Source organism: Oncorhynchus mykiss, chromosome 12 (genome assembly GCF_013265735.2).
Source record: "Oncorhynchus mykiss isolate Arlee chromosome 12, USDA_OmykA_1.1, whole genome shotgun sequence".
NCBI lineage: Eukaryota > Metazoa > Chordata > Actinopteri > Salmoniformes > Salmonidae > Oncorhynchus > Oncorhynchus mykiss.
The window spans coordinates 30,859,626-30,880,412 of record NC_048576.1 but is presented as its reverse complement, the minus strand read 5'-3'; the positions used below and the strand labels follow the sequence as shown (position 1 = coordinate 30,880,412).

The following is a 20,787-nucleotide window of genomic DNA, read 5'->3' as shown; positions in this document are numbered from 1 at the left end:
TATCAGCCTAACTGAGGTATAGATAACATCTCACATTCAAGTGTTCAAGCTTGTAAACAAGGCCGCAAGGGATTTCTCTTAATGCGTCTCCGTGCAGCCAATGGCAATGTCCGCTTTAGGTAGAATGCCGAGAGCCGCTTGTGGATTTGACAGCTCTAATGCGGTTGTTGGCTAGAGCAGATCTGACAGAATCTAGCCCTAAGAAAATAATTTTGGGCCCTTGTGTTGATTTGGTGTTTGGTGTGGAGTGGAGTGGAATGGTTTAATGGGGCTGTGTACAGGGTGGGGGCTGGATTCAATCCGTGTCATGGAACATTGTCTTTGAATTTCGAGCTGTAACGTGGAATTCCCCCGATGCTTCTGCGATACAGATTGAATCCAACTCCTGGGTGTGTTGCGTGGCAGTAATATTGTGAAGGAATGGAGGAAATGTGATTTTTTCAGGTGGAAGCGGGCAGGGCCATTTGCAGGGCAAACACGGACATTGACGGCATGGGCGGCACAATCTGCTCAGACCTGGATGTGTATTTTGTCGGTGGGGATCGCTGCTGCTTCATGACTAGTTTGAATCATGCTGGCATGTTGTTTTCAGAGTTCAGCTGGGCTTGCCATGTTCGGCACTGGTGTTTCATGCCTGTGTATTTCATGTTTTCTGTGTGGACCTGTGTTTTTGCAATAAAATAAAAAAAGAACACAACTGAAACACTGGTTCACCAGTATGAATGAAATCGCAAGCCGCTTTTTTGTCCAAGCCCTTTTGTCCGTTAAAGATGGTCTGTTTGCATCTGTCAATTTATTGGCTGTCCAGTATCCAGTCAACCTGTCCCCAGAGCTTCCTATACAGTTCATCTCTTTCCATAACGTGTTGAGGCCGGAAATTAAGGATAATGAGATGCTCAATTAAAGATGTTGCAGAACTGCTGTATTTGAAGCACCTCTTCTTTCTGCCTAGTTTCCCTGATGTTGCTATGGCAATCAAGCTGTTTTTACCATCCCTGTAACTCTCGCTTCTGCGGAGAGCTCATTTTCTAAACTAAAACTCATAAAGAACTACCTAAGAAGCATTAGGCTCTCGGTCTGATATGTGCTTTTGAACAGCGGAGTAAGCTCCACTCATTGCACCAGAAACAAACACAAAGCTTCCAAGTAAATTAATTTAAAGGTTTATGAATGTCTTTTGGACGGTTACTGTCAAAATAGTTTATTAAATAAAGAAAGAAAATAGACATCGATGACAGACACATGGGCTAGTGGGGACCATAAACAAACACAATGTTAACAAAATAACTTCTGACTCAATGTTTACCTCTTGGATATTTATTAAGTATTCTTTGAACGTGTCTCTACTGAAGATTGATGGTATTGTACAGTATATTCCACTCATTTGGGTTTGAACAACAAAAGGAAACAATGGGGATTCAATAGAAACACCATTAAAAAACAATTAATGTCAAAACAAATCATACAAACAAAATAAAAACACTTTCCATTGACGTTGAAGTTGAAGGGAAGGAAGGAAATCCTCAATTCTCATGTAAATAACAGAACAAGCCCTAGATTTAGTTGGCAAGTTGAGACACCGGAGACATTGGAAAGCAAACTGTAGCCATTGATTGAATCCTAAATGCATCAGCCACTGGGCGCTGCGATAACTGGGAGGGATCAAACAAGACAAGCTGGAATGTCTGGAAACACTCCCCACAATGAGAGGGAAACACCCTTAATAACGGACATACTAGGGAAAAAAATCTTTAGATTTATGATGCCACAGTTGAAAAGAATGCAGAATCTGACGATCAATCTTCACAATACATTTGGCTACATGTTCCGCCTGAGGGTGAAACCCTGGTTCCAGTTTCTTAATTGCTTTACGAGGAAACCTACTTATCAAGCAGCGTTTTATTGTTCAAATGGGTATATTGCAGCGTACACGACATGAGAGAGACATGAGAGGACTACTAAGGTTTTGGACTGCTACAGCAACTGGAAAATATAGAGTGTAGTAGTATTACAGTATCAATAAAAAACGAAAATAGCAAAATCATAGGAAAGATCAAGATTTATCCAGAACTTAACCATCATTTATGGACACAGCAATCAATTAATAAGTTACATATAATCATTTCAAAGATATCAGTGACCCCTTGATCCTTGAACCCTGACCCCTCCCTCTAGCCTTCCCTCTTCCCCTTAACTCCCCCTCAGTTGAGTCCATAACGGTGTGATTTGATTGACATGCAAGACCAAACCCCCAACTGGTGCAGTCCCGGTCTATGGGAGACAGAGCTGCCCGGCTCTGTCCTGCCCACTCTAGGACTTTACTTCCTGCTTCTTCTTGCTCTGGAACTTCCGGAACTGTGATTGGATGGCCACAGCAGCCTTCTCCGTCTCCGGAGCCTTCATGTCGATGTCCGCAAAGTCCTCCTCAGGAGCAGCCTTAGAGTCATCTGTAGTGAGGCAATAAAGACGGTGAGAGACTGGAAGAGAGAGTGAGACAGCATAGAAAAACTGGGGAGTCTTACTGTATGTGAATCTACCACAGTTGGGGTCACTCTATTTCATCCCTCCATCATGAATGGAAAAGGTCACCTAAAAAGGTCACCTTTGTTAATAGCTATAGAATGTTTCAAAGTTCATAGAAATGTTTAATTTGAATTCAATTCAATAGATTATGTTTAAAGAAGCAGCCTTTTTCGAGCGTATACAGAGGGTAGGGGGCTTTGCAACTTCAAAGACTTTAAATCAGGGGATAAAATGTGAAATATGAAGCAAGGCAAGCCTTTCTAATCTCCCAAACATATACATGCTGTCATGTCCTCTCTTCATCCAGGAGGATTTCATTTTCTAACTCCCCTTTCATTACTCATACATTTCCCCCTCTAATCTAGAAGACAAAAGACATGTACATTAATACATCAGAATATATTTATGTTTTATTTACTTACAAATGTAAGGTTAAACGTTTCCTAATACATAGATAATCACAGCCAAAATGCCAGCAAAGACTAAATGAGTTCAGATCAGTGCCCATGCTAGATACCAAAGAGGGAACATTCTGTGAATATTAAGCCTTGGTTGATTGCTTAAATATGAGGAGTGAACATACAGAATTGGATGCGTGAAGTGACTGTGAATGACCAAAAAAGCAATACTGGGTGCAATTTCTGTGATGCAGGTTCAATTACTAGGTCTCATCCCAACAGCATTGGGATGCGATAGTATACGTCAGTCTCCATTCACATGCATCTACTATGTGGATTGAATACTGAAAGATCCATTCCTTTACAAGATGTCACAAATGCCATTTGCATTTTACATTGTACATAGTTGTGAATGTACACTCTTAGAAAGAAAGGTGCTATCTAGAACCTAAAAGGGTTCTTCGGCTGTCCTCATTGGAGAACCCTTTGAAGTACCATTTTTGGTTCCAGGTAGAACCTTTTTGGGTTCCATGTGGAACCCTTTCCACAGAGGATTTTACCTGAAACCAAAAAGGGTACCCCTATGGGGACAACCGAAGAACCCTTTCGGAACCCTTTCTTCTAAGAGTGTACTAACATATAAAATGTGCACACATACAGCAAAATGAACAACATACGTTTAGGTTTAGATGGATTTTCTTCACGACCGTGGCATCCTTTGAAGACAAAATGTTTTCAATGGAGAGGAATGTACATTTCATGATAGCAGAACCCATACAATTACTCTCCATGCCATCTTTCCTTGTGTAATGGAACAGTGTGGGGACATCCCATTTCCCTGTGGGCCTAACCCATCTAAATTGAAAAAAAAACATCTAAGTCAGTGGCTATTGCCAGTGTGGGTGCGTTGTTTTTTAAATATAGTTTCTGGAGGAAAGGGATGTTTCTCATGTACATATCTTATGTTATTCGTTAACAGACTGAGTGCCCCCCCCCCCCCCCCCCCCTCCTCTGATACATATTGCACACTTCACAACAAGGTCACAGTTCTCCTAAACCATGAATTGAGACTTGAGGAGGTGCATGTGTGAATATCTAAATTCTCCCAAATTGATGATGTCTTCATTTCTGGGGGAGATGGTAAAAGGTCATGTTGGAGCTGGTGACTGTCTGATGTATGCTGCTCAGGGACACTGGGACAATGATTGATGAAGGTATAGTCTCAGAACAACTAGGTGAGAGCACTCAGTAGCATATGGAGGTGTGTTACAATAGCTGTAATCCAAACTACATATAATCCCCATTACCAAGTATATAGTTCACCAAATTTGTCTAGAATAAAACATAGTCAATATAATACTGAATAAAGTCAGCCTTAAAAAAACTATAGGACTGAATGTGAGATTGTGGTAATAGATCATTCACTCATGTTACTAGAGCAGGCATGGGATGCCATTGTCAGTCTTTACATTATTATAGGTCCCTATGGTACATGTATTCTATCAACTTAAACTTAGGCAATAAAATATAACCAAACTGGACCAATACAAGTTGATTAGGTTACTAACAAAAATAAAAAGGTGAAAACAATCAAATGGAAATCGGCAAAAGTCAAATAAATGTCATTCAATCAAATTCAATTGACAGGAGTATGGTATTTGTGTGGCTTTTACCTTTGGATTAAACTGAATAACAATGCAACTCATCGTCCAACCAGTTGAGACTAAAATCCATATGAACACCAGGTCTTACTCTTTATACTGTCATCAGTGGTTCCAGAAGGGTGGAGAGGAGGCTCACGGCCACCCTGTTATGCTGAAGGAAGGATCCATTTAATGTGCAGAATGGCCAAATGAACCCTTTTAAAAGTGATTGGCTATCATTAACCTGCCGGCTTCATTGTGTCTTAGGATGAGATTCCAGGGATGGGGGGGGGGGGGGGGGGGGGACATAGTATATGTTACATCAATTGACTATATTGTGTATTGTTTAAAAACTTAATAGGATCAATTGTTGGCACTGTCGATACATATAGACTACAGGAAGTAGGAGGTTTCACCTTCTAGTGTACAATATGACTATCAAATACCAAAGTCAGGGAATAATCTTGGGGAATAATCAATTATTTGATCAAGAATCTATTTGAAGTAGGACTTTTAATTAAATGTATCCTGTAGTCACATTCACTTTACCTGAATGACTGAATTCTACACTTAATGTCATTTATAGATATCAAAGGATCCTCCAAAGTATTGCAAGCCTAAGTTTGACGTCTCTAACTCTGAGGATTTGAATGTCATTATCATGACAACAATACCATGCCCCAGCCTGGAAAGTAGGTCTTTCTGTGAATTTCAGGCATGAATGTACCCAAGGTAGATTGTCTTTATTTCTATAATGGCATATTTTCTTCCATAAAAAAACACAGAGAGTTAGTCAAGACAAATTATCTGTTGAGTTATGAGACATCTCTGATTCTCTGTTTTTGCTGTTTTTGGACATTCTGCTCTCCATGAGTAGAACTGCAGACTGTGGACTCTCACTCAATGTGTTCTATGACTCTCACTCAATGTGTTCTATGACTCTCACTCAATGTGTTTTATGACTCTCACTCAATGTCTTCTATGACTCTCACTCAATGTGTTCTATGACTCTCACTCAATGTGTTCTAGGACTCTCACTCAATGTGTTCTATGACTCTCACTCAATGTGTTTTATGACTCTCACTCAATGTCTTCTATGACTCTCACTCAATGTGTTCTATGACTCTCACTCAATGTGTTCTATGACTCTCACTCAATGTGTTCTAGGACTCTCACTCAATGTGTTCTATGACTCTCACTCAATGTGTTTTATGACTCTCACTCAATGTCTTCTATGACTCTCACTCAATGTGTTCTATGACTCTCACTCAATGTGTTCTATGACTCTCACTCAATGTGTTCTATGACTCTCACTCAATGTGTTCTATGACTCTCAAGCAATGTGGTCACATGAACCAACATGGATGGCGTTTTCGGAATTTCACAAGATGATTTTTAAAAGCAGGATATTAGTTAGTTACAGCAGGCCTACGTGATGTAAGTTGTGTATTTTGTTATATTTTTCCTGTATAAATCCTGTACACACCTTGTCCAGCAGGTTTGCTGTTTCCACTCATGGCTCCAGATCCTTGTCTCTGCAAAGGAAGAGATAGCGAGGGATCAATATTCCAATATTCAATACTTTACATATGGGGAAAAAACTTAGAGGTAGACCAGTAGCCAGAAGGTCTCGGGCCGTTTGTGTACATACATGCGTACATGTGTGAGCTTCTGCTGAGACTTCTGCTCCGTGGAGGAAGCCCACACTCCCCATCCTGCACATCACATCCCTACCCGAGGTATTAATACAGTGCTTTCAATGAATTTAAACACAGCAGATGAGCTTTGATGCCAGATAGGCGGCTGAGGAGGGAAATCACAACAACAACAAAAAATGGTAGTGTCCTCAGTTTCCTCAGTTCTCCTATAGAAGGGGAAGGAAGGGGAACTAATTTCAAAGCTTTGCCATCTGTCTCACTGTTAGTGTGGAAAAACTCCCAAGGATTCACTGAGGTGATGGGATGGCATCCTTGTTAGGTCTCATCTGTCTGTGTTATACTCTGTCACATGGGGTGAGGTTGATACTGGGGTTCACCAGAGGTTACTAACACCCTCCCTTACTCTCTCCATCTCATTTTCTCTCCCCCTCACTCCATCTCTATCTTTCTTTTCCTCTCCCCCACCTTCTTCTTCTCTCTTCCTCTCTCCCTGCACCCTGCAGCTCTCAACAAACAATGGAGAGAAAGAAAGAGAGAGAGAGAGAGAGAGAGAGAGAGAGAAAGAAAGAGAGAAAGAGAGAGAAGCAGAGGAGGGATGGGAAGCTAATCCAAGTTCAAAGGAATATAACACTCCTCCATATCAGGCCACATTAGAGCCATGAAATGAACTTCTACAGCCCAGACCAGCACTCCAGCGCAGTGCCACACAAGACATTACACATGGCAGTCTATCCTCTATGTAGGGAAACACTGTCAAGGAGTACCGTAGGCAACACTAGGTAGGAACATAGGGATCCACTGAACAGGTATACAAACAACACAACGGACAAGACCTCCTATAGGACAACAAATCCAAAGACTGCCATGCAAGATACTGTAATACAGGCAACTACAGTGAAACAACACACACACACACACACACACACACACACACACACACACAAGCTCAAAAGTTTACATTATGAGTTGGTATTTCCCAACTGGAAAGGAGAGGATACCTTTATTTCTTTTCCACTGGTGCTGCTGTGATACAGTAGAGAAGCTCAGCACATAGAGTGGTTACAGAGGTTAATGAAGAAACAGTCATCGCTATCTAATCTGCTCTAATCTTTGTGTTGTTGATCGTTGTCATTGGTGACCCTGTAATTGTTTAATGGTTGTTTTCTCTTTAATGACACGCAAGCAACGGCCAACAGATGTGAAAGGGAACAGCTGTGATGAAAACCATCAACATGAAGGATGGTTTCTCCTAGTCTTCATCAGTTTGAGGAAAATCCGTGATTTAGGGTCGCATCAGCTCTGTGAACGCACCCCCAGTCTCTACACACTCCTCCCTCTCTCACTTCTCTTCCTCCTCCTCCCTCTCCCTGTGATCCTTCTCTCTGCCTGGATATGGTTAGAGCTTACATAACCAGGCTGGTCATAACGTTCAGGAAGATTACTCTGAACACACGGGCACATTTTCCACATTACTCCTCTTTGCTCTTTTTTTCTCTCCAATGAGTCTTTTATCTCGCCCTCTTTCAGCTCTATCTTTGTTTTACAGCGCCCAATAAAATGTGCCCCCAAAAAATTATACATTTGCATGAGGCTTTAGAAACCATGAGTGAATTCCAAATGAGACGTTTGTCACGGCTGCCTGATTCTCACGTTCCCTCTCTACTCTCACTTCTGCTTGGCTCCTTGATGCTTATCGTTCCCGCACTCGCTCATGCAAGTTTAGCAGCTATTGCCAAAGTCCTGCCAGCAACATCATCAACAAGCCATTCAAAACATTATGTATTCTATATTATACATAATTATGGGTCACATGCTCAGTGTGGTGTGGCGGCTTTCCACACTGAGCATTTCATTAGGTGCAACAAAGTGTGGGCCGTTGTCTGTGCTGAGTGTCAGATGAAGTGATGAAGCTGTAACAGTCTGTTAATTAATAGGGTTACACATGGAGCACAGTCCCTATCTGAGCCACTTTACTAGAATACTGTAGAGGATTGAGCGGGCACAACAATAACATTCTCACACGCCCTCTGCCTATCTCTCTCTCTCAAGCATGCAGAGGAGCAACATTTGAGGATCTAGATTAGCATAACAACGTGGTCCGTTAGGCTCTTTTGCTGTTGTAACTCTGTGGGTTGGCATCATTAGTCCACCAATAGAGTAGCATGTGGATACAAAGTGAACTTGCCGTGTAAGCAGAAAGCATCTTCCATAAAAGAGGAGATAAAGCAGTGGATCATAAATATTTGGTGAATGATGTCGATGCTTCAGGGTTTGGGGAGATGTGAACTGCCTTACTTGTCTTTTTGGGTGAAACTAATGCAAAAAAACTGTTTTTGCATTTTATAGCCAAGATAAAAAAATACCCACAAATACCCATCATTTGTGACTGGCAAGAGTCTCACCACAATACATGGAGACATTGACATGATCTGCACAAACAGAGTTATTAGCATTTTGTCTCATGAAAGAAGGCTTGAATTAATATGTATGTCTGAATGAATGAATGAATGAATGAATGAGGGACACAATATGCACTGCCAGTTTGGCATGGAGGAGAGACCAGCAGATTTGTCACGCACCTGCAACCCTGTCTCTGGAAGACCTCAGCATCCACACACGCACGCACATACACACTCACACAAATGCTCTCTAACTCTCTCTTCCACTTCCTGAAAATCCCCCATCTTTGCAGTGGAGTGTGAGCAGGGACCGTCTTCAGAACCTACTGCTTTATTTCCGATTATATACACTACCGTTGAAAAGTTTAGGGTCACTTAGAAATGTCCATGTTTTTGAAAGAAAAACTTTTTTTTGTCTATTAAAATAACATCAAATTGCTCAGAAATAGTGTAATGTTGGAAATTACTTTTGTAGCAGGAAACAGCAGATTTTTTATTGAATATCTACAGTACATAGATGTACAGAGGGCAATTATCAGCAACCATCACTCCTGTGTTCCAATGGCACATTGTGTTAGCTAATCCAAGATTATCATTTAAACGGCTAATTGATCATTAGAAAACCCTTTTGCAATTATGTTAGCACAGCTGAAAACTATGCTCAGCCGTGCCTCGCAAGTGCTACACCAACTGATCTATTTTGTTATCAAAGCTCGAGTTTTGAAATATAATATGGTCTGAGAAGAACAATATTGGCAGGCCAGGCATATGCTGTGATAATGTAATGGGCATACTGCACAAACCTCATTCCTACAGAACTGTTTTTATTAGGTTAAAGACATTTAAGCCATGGTTAAAAATAAATCTGAGTGGTCGATGCCGGCTTGCTTTTGACCGCCAAAGTGATCTTGACTCAGAAAAGGTTGGCGACCACTGGTATAGATAAAGGTGAGGAGACAGGTTTAAGAAGGATTTTTAAGCCTTGATACAATTGAGAAATGGATTGTGTATGTGTGCCATTCAGAGGGTGAATGGGCAAGACAAAGGTTTTAAGTGCCTTTGGATGGATTATGGTAGTAGGTGTCAGGTGCACTGGCTTGTGTAAAGAACTGCAACATTGCTGTGTTTTTCACACTCAACAGTTTCCCGTGTGTATCAAGAATGGTCCACCTCCCAAAGGACATCCAGCCATCTTGACACAAAATGTGGGAATCATTGGACTCAACATGGGCCAGCATCCCTGTGGAATGCTTTCGACACCCTATAGAGTCCATGCCCGGACGAATTGAGGCTGTTCTGAGGGCAAAAGGGGGGGTGTTCCTAATGTTTGGTATACTCAGTGTAGAATGCAGTGTATGTTACTGATAGGAGAGTCTTCATATGAGAGGTAGATTGTAACCACAGATTTAGAGCTAAGTGTGTTTATATGAGTGTACCCTCCACTTCATTTCTGATTGTGTAACTAATATCCCAAACTAGAGATGGGGGTAATGTGTACTGTCCCCTGGCAGGCTTCAGTCCAGGAGGTCTGCACTACAGTGTGTCCTGCTTCAGCTCAGCACAGTTCAGCCTGGTTGGGCCCATGGACAGCGCAGCTCACACAGCAGCCATGGAAAACACTACATTAGGTTGGCCACTGAGAGATGCCAAAACAGATGGCTCCCAATGTTGGAATACTTGTTTGGTGTGGCCCGCGAGTGAGCAAGAGAGTGGGTGTGTGTGTGTGTGCGCATGTGTGGGTGTGTGAGTTTGTGTGCTTTGTGAGTCCAACTCATGCCAGACCTAAATAAAACCTGAAACTCAGATGTGTGAGGGTATGTACAAATCTTTATATTTAGTTGTGTGTGAACGTGTGCGTGGGTATGTGTGTGCGCCAGTGTGTGTCTGTTACACGCTGGCATGCCTCGGTTCCATCACACCTCGTCCCAATACATCTGAGCCTCTCCTTCACTCCTTTCCTCCCCTATCTGCTCTCCTCTCCTCTGCTCTCCTCCTCTCCTCTACTGGGCTTAATTTCATTAACCCACAGACCTATCATGAAGGATGACCTTGTCTCCACCTCATTTCATCTTAACTGATAGATGTTCCTGACACAAGAGAGCCTAGGACACACAAAGAGTAATGATGATCTTCCATCAGAGTAATGAATTAATGGTGCTGTGGTGAAAAACATAGGAACACAGCAATGAGAGACAGATTAACAAAGCTTTTACACAACCTAACCTTTGCACACTCAAATTTCAATCCAAAATGCTTATGATCATTTTTCAGAAATGTTGGTAAATGAGCTTTAATTGTTTAAAGAAATGATGAAAAAGATTGGTGCTTTTTCTAATCATGGCCTGGGGTTGTTCAACGACAGACATGTATTTATTTAAAAACTTTCATTTTAGAGAGACAATTAATCATGTTTTCTTTGCACACACAGAAAAAAATATGTTTTATTGTCACATACACTGGATAGTTGCAGTGAAATATGTTATTTTACAGGGTCTGCCATAGTAGTACAGCACCTCTGGAGGAAATTAGGGTTAAGTGCCTTGCTCAAAAGCACATATTCAACATATTTTCTTCCACCTTGGGTATTCAAACCAGCAACCTTTCGGTTACTGTACCAACACTCTAACAGCGAGGCTACCTGCCACCCCCTGCTATAGCGCTTAGCAAAAAATAACACACATTTTCATACACATCTAAAAGCTACGAATTCAAAATATGACAACAGTAATATTTTACACACACACGAAGGAACCCACATTTATTTGAAGAGTTTATTTCCAAAACGCTATAATCACCAATTTTTCACACACACACACACAAAACGTTCCTTTTTCAGGACACTGTCTTTCAAAGATAACCCAAATAACTTCACAGATCTTCATTGTAAAGAGTTTAAACACTGTTTCCCATGCTGAACCATAAACAATTAATGAACATGCACCTGTGGAACAGTCGTTAAGACACTAACAGCTTACAGACGGTAGGCAATTAAGGTCACAGTTATGAAAACTTAGGATACTAAAGAGGCTTTCTACTGACTCTGAAAAACACCAAAAGAAAGATGCCCAGGTTCCCTGCTCATCTGTGTGAATGTGCCTTAGGCATGCTGCAAGGAGGCATGAGGACTACAGATGTGGCCAGGGCAATACATTTCAATGTCCGTACTGTGAGACACCTAAAACAGCGCTACAGGGAGACAGGATGGACAGCTGATCATCCTGGAAGTGGCAGACCACGTGTAACAACACATGCACAGGATCGGTACATCCGAACAGCACACCTGAGGGACAGGTACAGGATGGCAACAACAGCTGCCTGAGTTACATCAATAATGCACAATCCCTCCATCAGTGCTCAGACTGTCTGCAATAGGCTGAGAGAGGCTGGACTGAGGGCTTGTAGGCCTGTTGAAAGGCAGGTCTTCACCAAACATCACCGGCAACGATGTTGCCTATGGGCACAAACCCACCGCTGTTGGACCAGACAGGACTGGCAAAAAGTGCTCTTCTCTGACGAGTCACAGTTTTGTCTCAATAGGGGTGATGGTCGCATTTGATTTATCGTCGAAGGAATGAGCGTTACACCGAGGCCTATACTCTGGAGCGGGATCGATTTGGAGGTGGAGGGTCCGTCATGGTCTGGGGCGGTGTGTAACAGCATCATCGAACTGAGCTTGTTGTCATTGCAGGCAATCTCAACGCTGTGCGTTACAGGGAAGACATCCTCCTCCCTCATGTGGCACCCTTCCTGCAGGCTCATCCTGACATGACCCTCCAGCATGACAATGCCACCAGCCATACTGCTCGGTCTGTGCGTGATTTCCTGCGAGACAGGAATGTCAGTGTTCTGCCATGGCCAGCGAAGAGCCCGGATCTCAATCCCATTAAGCACATTTGGGACCTGTTGGATCGGAGGGTGAGGGCTAGGGCCATTCCCCCCAGAAATGTCCAGGAACTTGCCGGTGCCTTGGTGGAAGAGTGGGGTAACATCTCACAGCAAGAACTGGAAAATCTACAGCTGGTGGCCACACCAGATACTGACTGTTACTTTTGATTTTGACCCCCCTTTGTTCAGGGACACATTATTCAATTTCTGTTAGTCAAATGTCTGTGGAACTTGTTCAGTTTATGTCTCAGTTGTTGAATCTTGTTATGTTCATACAAATATTTACACATGTTAAGTTTGCTGAAAATAAACGCAGTTGACAGTGAGAGGACATTTCCTTTTTTTGCTGAGTTTATATACACACTTTTAGAACCACATATACCAAGCTCATGCTTATGCAAAAGGCACCACTTTTTAGAGGCTAAAAGTTCACAAAAACTTCACATCTAGATACAGTAAAATATGTAAAACTGTACCTATTTATCTTTCTTTTAACATTTATTTTAAGAGCTTATATCCAAAATGATATATCTACCGATTTTTCTGGGTCAGAGATTAAGAGATTGCGTTGGCCCCTGACCTCAGTGGCTGGGTCTGTCTGTGGTGAACGCCAGTGGTTGCTGGTCACTCTCCCCGACCATGTCGTGCCGACAGTCATTCAGGAGCATCATGGTGATACATTGAGACATCTGTCACAACATTATGTCAGACTCTCACTGAACACGCCAACTTGCCGTTCATCATTAAACACTGCACTCAGGCAAAGGCATAAAATACACAAACATAAACACAAGCACAAACTAAAACAGATTCTCATGTTGGGCCACCAAGCAGCACAGCACAGCCATTTCCAGAGATGCCACTGATTAGGAGTAGGGGATTGGAGAAAGAGGAACAACAACAGCAGCCATGGTCCACTCAGTCTATTACATAGTGTTTCACTGAGACTCAGGCAGTAATATGGCCAGTTAAACTGTGAGTGGGCACAGTTACTGCAGGAACTGCAGAGATAACGATTCCATGGTGTTCATTTAGTTCAGTTCAGTCAGTTCCCAGTTGAGACAGGCATCATGGGCACAGCTTGGACTGAGGCACTGAGGAGCTGCTTGTCACGTCATGCTCCCAGTCCCATATGTCAAAGCCAGAGAGGAAGCTTAACTAATGGGATGAGGGTGATGATGGTGATGATATTGATAATGATCATTATGTTTCCAGCACATAAGGCTGGTTTTTCCTAGCATGGTTGTGTCATAAGTTGTAGTGAGCACACAGCTCTGAGCTTAGGGAGGTGTTGGTAGATAACTCAGAGCTATGATTCCTTCTTACACACACACACACACACAAAAGACGTAAGCAAGCATAAGACCCTGCCATCCTCTGTCCCTTCCACAGGAGGTAAATTGCTGACGGGTGAGTCGTGAATCCCCAGGGCATGCCCAGCCCAACCTGGTCCTATACTCGCATGCAGAGCTTGGAACGCACCACAGCGCAGTGCGTTTAACCTGGTGCCACCCAGAGGTCTGCACTCAGCACTCCACAGCCCTTCAGCTTGACTCTTCAACCTATCTGTCTACCTGACAAAGCCACCCCAAACTGTTTCCTCTCACTGTACACCTTAACCCCTTACTAGGGGTAGATGGGAGCCGGGTTACTGTATCTATGAGCCAAACCTCATTGCCTCAAGCTCACATTGATGGTCTGGATATATGGTATAGAGCTGCCTTTATGGCATAGCTAGTACGTAACCTTAACAACGATGTGTTGTTGTGAAATTAAATATCATCAGTAGGCAGATAGAGACATTCTCTTCCTGCTGTTAGTTAATGTATTCATCTCATCTCTCATGACTAAATGGAGTCAAATTTCTGCTGTAGTTTAAACCTAGATCGGAGCATCACTTCCTGTTTGATGTTAAACATGTATGTTTAACCATTGATATAATTTATTTAATAAAGCATGCCCTCACAATGATGTGATGAAAGGGTGGTGTGGTAGTTAGTAAAATAAATAAATGTCTCCTCGCTGACGTTTCTGGGGCTATTTTGGGTGTTTCTGGCAGCTTGGTCTCTCCAGAGGTTCTCCACACTGCAGTCAGTGTCTATTAACTATTCAACAAGGAGGAGAGGAGACGCTAGGCAAACTAGGACACAGATGACAATGTCGACAACTCAGCCCCAACAAACAGTCCTCAGCAGCACTATCGTTGTGGGGTGTGCAGGGGATGGGAGTCGGGAGCCGGAGTGACAGTGTGGAAGACTGGCTACCACGGCTCAGAGGGATAGGAGGGAGGTGGGAGCTGAAGGGAAGCAGGGTTCAGGTAGGATGGAGCCGGCTACTGAGACAGGCTGATTCAGACACTGGACTATGACAGCTATGGTTCATAGCCACCAGAACTGTTACCAAAAATGTGCACTCAAGCTTAGTGGATTTTCTGCTGCAAAGCACCCATTGTGATTTGGTACCATACATGGACGCTGAAATTGTATCCACCTAAGCATTGGGCGCTCTCCTAAGCTTATCTATGTACAGGTCCTACTGTGATTTGTATTGTTGTCTGGTAAATTAAATTAAATTGGACAAGACAAGAAATAAGCCAGCTGATTGGAGTGAATGTGGACTATTCAAATGAACCATTTTCACCACTGACCAATGGAACCCTCACTGTATTAACCTAAGAATAACCCCTTCTTCACACATTACCAGGTGTCGAAACTCATTAGCATACTGGTACGCCAATGTTCCCTAATCAAAAAGACCTGACACAAGAAGAGTCTCCTTTAAATTAATGCTTTCAAGGCAGAGCTTTAAGCTGAGATGGTCTTTGTCATTATTCCAGGCTCTATGGGATGAAAGGGATCTCCTCAGCTCAGCTGCCAACACATTAGATAACTCTGGCTTTACCATAATTCTGTTTTGTAGCCCGATATCCAGCTTAAAAGCTCCGTACTTGGCAACGTTGGATGGAAATGGGCAAAAATTCAATGCATGCACATACAGAAATTATTACTTAGCCTAATAATCGCTGGAATCCTGTCAAGTGTCCATCTACCTTGAAGGGTAGTGCTAGAATGCCTACTCGTTAAGCAGACGCACAGAAGCCAAGTTTAGAGGATAGAGGATGTCCATGTTGGAATGGGATGGCATAATGGTAAAGGTTGTCCTCTCATGCGTTAATGCTCTGGTGTTGGAGGGCACAGTTAAGGCTTTCAACTTTATATTTAAGTCATTCAGCACACATTCTTATCTAGAACAACTTAGAGAAGGGAGTGCATACATTTTCACACGGGTCACCCTTGGGAACCGAACTGGCGTTGCAAGTGCCATGCTCTACCAAGTGAGCCACACAGGCTTGACTCATCCATCTATCCAGAATCTGAAGCTGACATCGTCATTAGTAGATACAGACTAGGTCAGCGGTGCCCCTGAGAGAAGGAAAGTTAGGGGACGACCTTGGTGGTAGGAGTGACCGTGGGAGAGACTATTTTGAGATGGCCTCCTCTTCGTGACAGTGTTAAGTGACAGTTGTTGAACTTTAGTTCAATATCAGCATAGAAGTCAATTGAGTAGATTCTGCCTCTGCTCTTCACTTTAGACCTGGGAATGTTGCCTATGTTCGTGCAGTCTGCACACTGACTGATGTAACAAAGGAGAGTGGAATTTTGCAATGACAATAACAAGGCTTCAGACTTAGGTATGAGCATCATAATTCCAGATACTGTCTGAGTATAATGTAAGTTCTTTATGTTTTTCTTTCCGTCCATACTTTCTGGAAAGTTCAGATTCTGTATTACTGTCTTTGTATAAAAGGTAATTATCATTCCATGCGTTGCCATGGTAAACATTGAAGGACGGAAAATCTTTATGTAGAGACAGACAATCCAGCAAGACATGAATCTCTAATTATAGAAGAAGAGGGACCTAGTGACATGCGAGTGCTGTGCTTCTAGTGGGCCACTCATTCGAAGTCGGGTACTTCCATTGACATCCAATCTGCCCTGGCTGCCAGCCCATGATGTGTTAACAGAATCTTCCTTCCCTCACTGACCTGTATGTGTTGTACTAACTACAGTACTCATTATCAGACAGACAGGAAGTAGCAGTTTTTCTCCCTGCTGGAATAACCGGAGCAAAACTAACGATACAACAGCATGGTTTCCCCATAAAACATTAACACGCATTAGACAGACTCCAGGGCTCTCTCTCTCAGCACACATCCAACAAAGTGCACAACATCTTTCAGCAGCACATCTGTATATACAAGCGTCTCAGAGTAGGAGCGCTGATTTACAGTAGTATCAGTTTTGTCTTTTAGATTCGAATGAATGGACCTGATCCTGGATCAGCACTCCTACTCTGAGATGTTTAATGAATACAGGCCCAGAAAACATGACGGCTGTTTAGAGGATGTTGTCCTTTGTCTACACTGTATTTCTATTAGGATGAGTAATCATAATGAGAAGTTGATCCATACAGTCAATCCTGTGCCTCAGTCCTAGCTCGAGGACATGGCTATATGTAGCTGGTTATTATACAGTAAGTGTAATCCTTTGGCATCACATGGAATGTGTTTTGAAAGCATCATAAAAACAATGGGGTACTAGATGTTTAGGCGTTGCTATAAATGCATCGTATTTATGTTACTTTATTGAGATTAATGCTGAATGAGACTAAAACAAATGTCCTGAGACTGACTGTTATGAGAAACTGGAGCTCAGATACTAACCTCTCTTTATGACTCTCTGAGACATGCAAAACTGGGTTCAAATAGTTCGTTTTCTTTCAATACTTTAGCTGTGCTTGAATGAGGTCTGTCCAACGCTGGTCCGACCAAGCTGACTCCACACTCCAAGACTGCTTCCATCACGTGGACTGGGAGATGTTTCGTATTGCGTCAGATAACAACATTGACGAATACGCTGATTCGGTGTGCGAGTTCATTAGAACGTGCGTTGAAGATGTCGTTCCCATAGCAACGATTAAAACATTCCCTAACCAGAAACCGTGGATTGATGGCAGCATTCGTGTGAAACTGAAAGCGCGAACCACTGCTTTTAATCAGGGCAAGGTGTCTGGTAACATGACCGAATACAAACAGTGCAGCTATTCCCTCCGCAAGGCTATCAAACAAGCTAAGCGCCAGTACAGAGACAAAGTAGAATCTCAATTCAACGGCTCAGACACAAGAGGCATGTGGCAGGGTCTACAGTCAATCACGGACTACAGGAAGAAACCCAGCCCAGTCACGGACCAGGATGTCTTGCTCCCAGGCAGACTAAATAACTTTTTTGCCCGCTTTGAGGACAATACAGTGCCACTGACACGGCCTGCAACGAAAACATGCGGTCTCTCCTTCACTGCAGCCGAGGTGAGTAAGACATTTAAACGTGTTAACCCTCGCAAGGCTGCAGGCCCAGATGGCATCCCCAGCCGCGCCCTCAGAGCATGCGCAGACCAGCTGGCCGGTGTGTTTATGGACATATTCAATCAATCCCTATACCAGTCTGCTGTTCCCACATGCTTCAAGAGGGCCACCATTGTTCCTGTTCCCAAGAAAGCTAAGGTAACTGAGCTAAATGACTACCGCCCCGTAGCACTCACATCCGTCATCATGAAGTGCTTTGAGAGACTAGTCAAGGACCATATCACCTCCACCCTACCTGACACCCTAGACCCACTCCAATTTGCTTACCGCCCAAATAGGTCCACAGACGATGCAATCTCAACCACACTGCACACTGCCCTAACCCATCTGGACAAGAGGAATACCTATGTGAGAATGCTGTTCATCGACTACAGCTCGGCATTCAACACCATAGTACCCTCCAAGCTCGTCATCAAGCTCGAGACCCTGGGTCTCGACCCCGCCCTGTGCAACTGGGTACTGGACTTCCTGACGGGCCGCCCCCAGGTGGTGAGGGTAGGCAACAACATTTCCTCCCCGCTGATCCTCAACACTGGGGCCCCACAAGGTTGCGTTCTGAGCCCTCTCCTGTACTCCCTGTTCACCCACGACTGCGTGGCCACGCACGCCTCCAACTCAATCATCAAGTTTGCGGACGACACAACAGTGGTAGGCTTGATTACCAACAACGATGAGACGGCCTACAGGGAGGAGGTGAGGGCCCTCGGAGTGTGGTGTCAGGAAAACAACCTCACACTCAACGTCAACAAAACTAAGGAGATGATTGTGGACTTCAGGAAACAGCAGAGGGAACACCCCCCTATCCACATCGATGGAACAGTAGTGGAGAGGGTAGCAAGTTTTAAGTTCCTCGGCATACACATCACAGACAAACTGAATTGGTCCACTCACACAGACAGCATCGTGAAGAAGGCGCAGCAGCGCCTCTTCAACCTCAGGAGGCTGAAGAAATTCGGCTTGTCACCAAAAGCACTCACAAACTTCTACAGATGCACAATCGAGAGCATCCTGGCGGGCTGTATCACCGCCTGGTATGGCAACTGCACCGCCCTCAACCGTAAGGCTCTCCAGAGGGTAGTGAGGTCTGCACAACGCATCACCGGGGGCAAACTACCTGCCCTCCAGGACACCTACACCACCCGATGTCACAGGAAGGCCATAAAGATCATCAAGGACATCAACCACCCGAGCCACTGGCTGTTCACCCCGCTATCATCCAGAAGGCGAGGTCAGTACAGGTGCATCAAAGCTGGGACCGAGAGACTGAAAAACAGCTTCTATCTCAAGGCCATCAGACTGTTAAACAGCCACCACTAACACTGAGTGGCTGCTGCCAACATACTGACACTGACTCAACTCCAGCCACTTTAATAATGGGAATTGATGGGAAATGATGTAAATATATCACTAGCCACTTTAAACAATGCTACCTTATATAAATGTTACTTACCCTACATTATTCATCTCATATGCATACGTATATACTGTACTCTATATCATCGACGGTATCCTTATGTAATACATGTATCACTAGCCACTTTATACTATACTATGCCACTTTGTTTACATACTCATCTCATTTGTACATACTGTACCCGATACCATCTACTGTATCTTGCCTATACTGCTCTGTACCATCACTCATTCATATATCCTTATGTACATATTCTTTATCCCCTTACACTGTGTACAAGACAGTAGTTTTGGAATTGTTAGTTAGATTACTTGTTATTACTGCATTGTCGGAACTAGAAGCACAAGCATTTCGCTACACTCGCATTAACATCTGCTAACCATGTGTATGTGACAAATAAAATTTGATTTGATTTGATTTGATTTGAATGAGTTTGCCAAATATATGGGTCTGGCGCAATGGAACAAATGGAATAGTTCCAAAAGTACATACTTTAGTCCCATCTGGCATACCTGGCAGGCTAAGTCTAACAATCAAAGTATTTGAAAGATCTTAAATACAATTTGAACCCAGGACTGCTTCCATGCTTAAATGTGTCTGCAGTGTAAAGCTTACCACAAGCTCTACGCAGATGCAAGATTCAGAGTGTTGCAATATTTCATATTTATCTTTGCCATGCAAATGAACTGAATCCCCCAAAAAACATTTCCACAGCATTTCAGCCCTGCCACAAAAGGACCAGCTGACATCATGTCAGTGATTCTCTCGTTAACACAGGTGTGAGTGTTGACGAGGACAAGGCTGGAATTCACTATGTCATGCTTACTGAGTTCGAATAACAGACTGGAAGCTTTAAAAGGAGGGTGTTGCTTGGAATCATTGTTCTTCCTCTGTCAACCATGGTTACCTGCAAGGAAACACGTGCCATCATCATTGCTTTGCACTAAAAGGGCTTCACAGACAAGGATATTGCTGCCAGTAAGATTGCACCTAAATCAACCATTTATCAGATCATCAAGAACTTCAAGGAGAGTGGTTCAATTGTTGTGAAGAAGGCTTCAGGGCGCCCAGGAAAGTCCAGCAAGCGCTAGGAAACTCCTAAAGTTGATTCAGATGCAGGATCGGGGCACCACCAGTACAGAGCTTGATCAGGAATGGCAGCAGGCAGGTGTGTGTGCATCTGCACGCACAGTGAGGTGAAGACTTTTGTCAAGAAGGGCAGCCACTTCTCTCCAGGAAAAACATCAGGGACAGACTGATATTAGGCAAAAGGTACTGGGATTGGACTGCTGAGTACTGGGGTAAAGTCATTTTCTCTGATGAATCCCCTTTCCGATTGTTCGGGGCATCCGGAAAAAAGCCTGTCCGGAGAAGACAAGTTGAGCGCTACCATCAGTCCTGTGTCATGCCAACAGTAAAGCATCCTGAGACCATTCATGTGTGGG

At 43.3% G+C, this 20,787-nt stretch overlaps 1 protein-coding gene across 2 annotated transcripts in view; it reads right to left on the bottom strand.

Annotated features, from left to right (window-relative positions):
- Window positions 1–1,295: 1,295 nt before the first annotated feature.
- Window positions 1,296–20,787, bottom strand: part of LOC110537434 (calmodulin regulator protein PCP4) — a 30,610-nt gene continuing 11,118 nt past the window's right edge. The window contains exons 2-4 of one of the 2 annotated variants that reach the window (XM_021623474.2): window positions 6,051–6,099; window positions 3,599–3,637; window positions 1,296–2,447 (exon numbers count right to left, since the gene is read on the bottom strand). In XM_021623474.2, the coding sequence (XP_021479149.1) occupies window positions 2,311–2,447; window positions 3,599–3,637; window positions 6,051–6,099 (225 nt within the window). In that variant the 3' untranslated portion in view covers window positions 1,296–2,310. The remainder of the gene's footprint in view (window positions 2,448–3,598; window positions 3,638–6,050; window positions 6,100–20,787) is intronic. The other variant, XM_021623475.2, reaches the window with a different exon arrangement.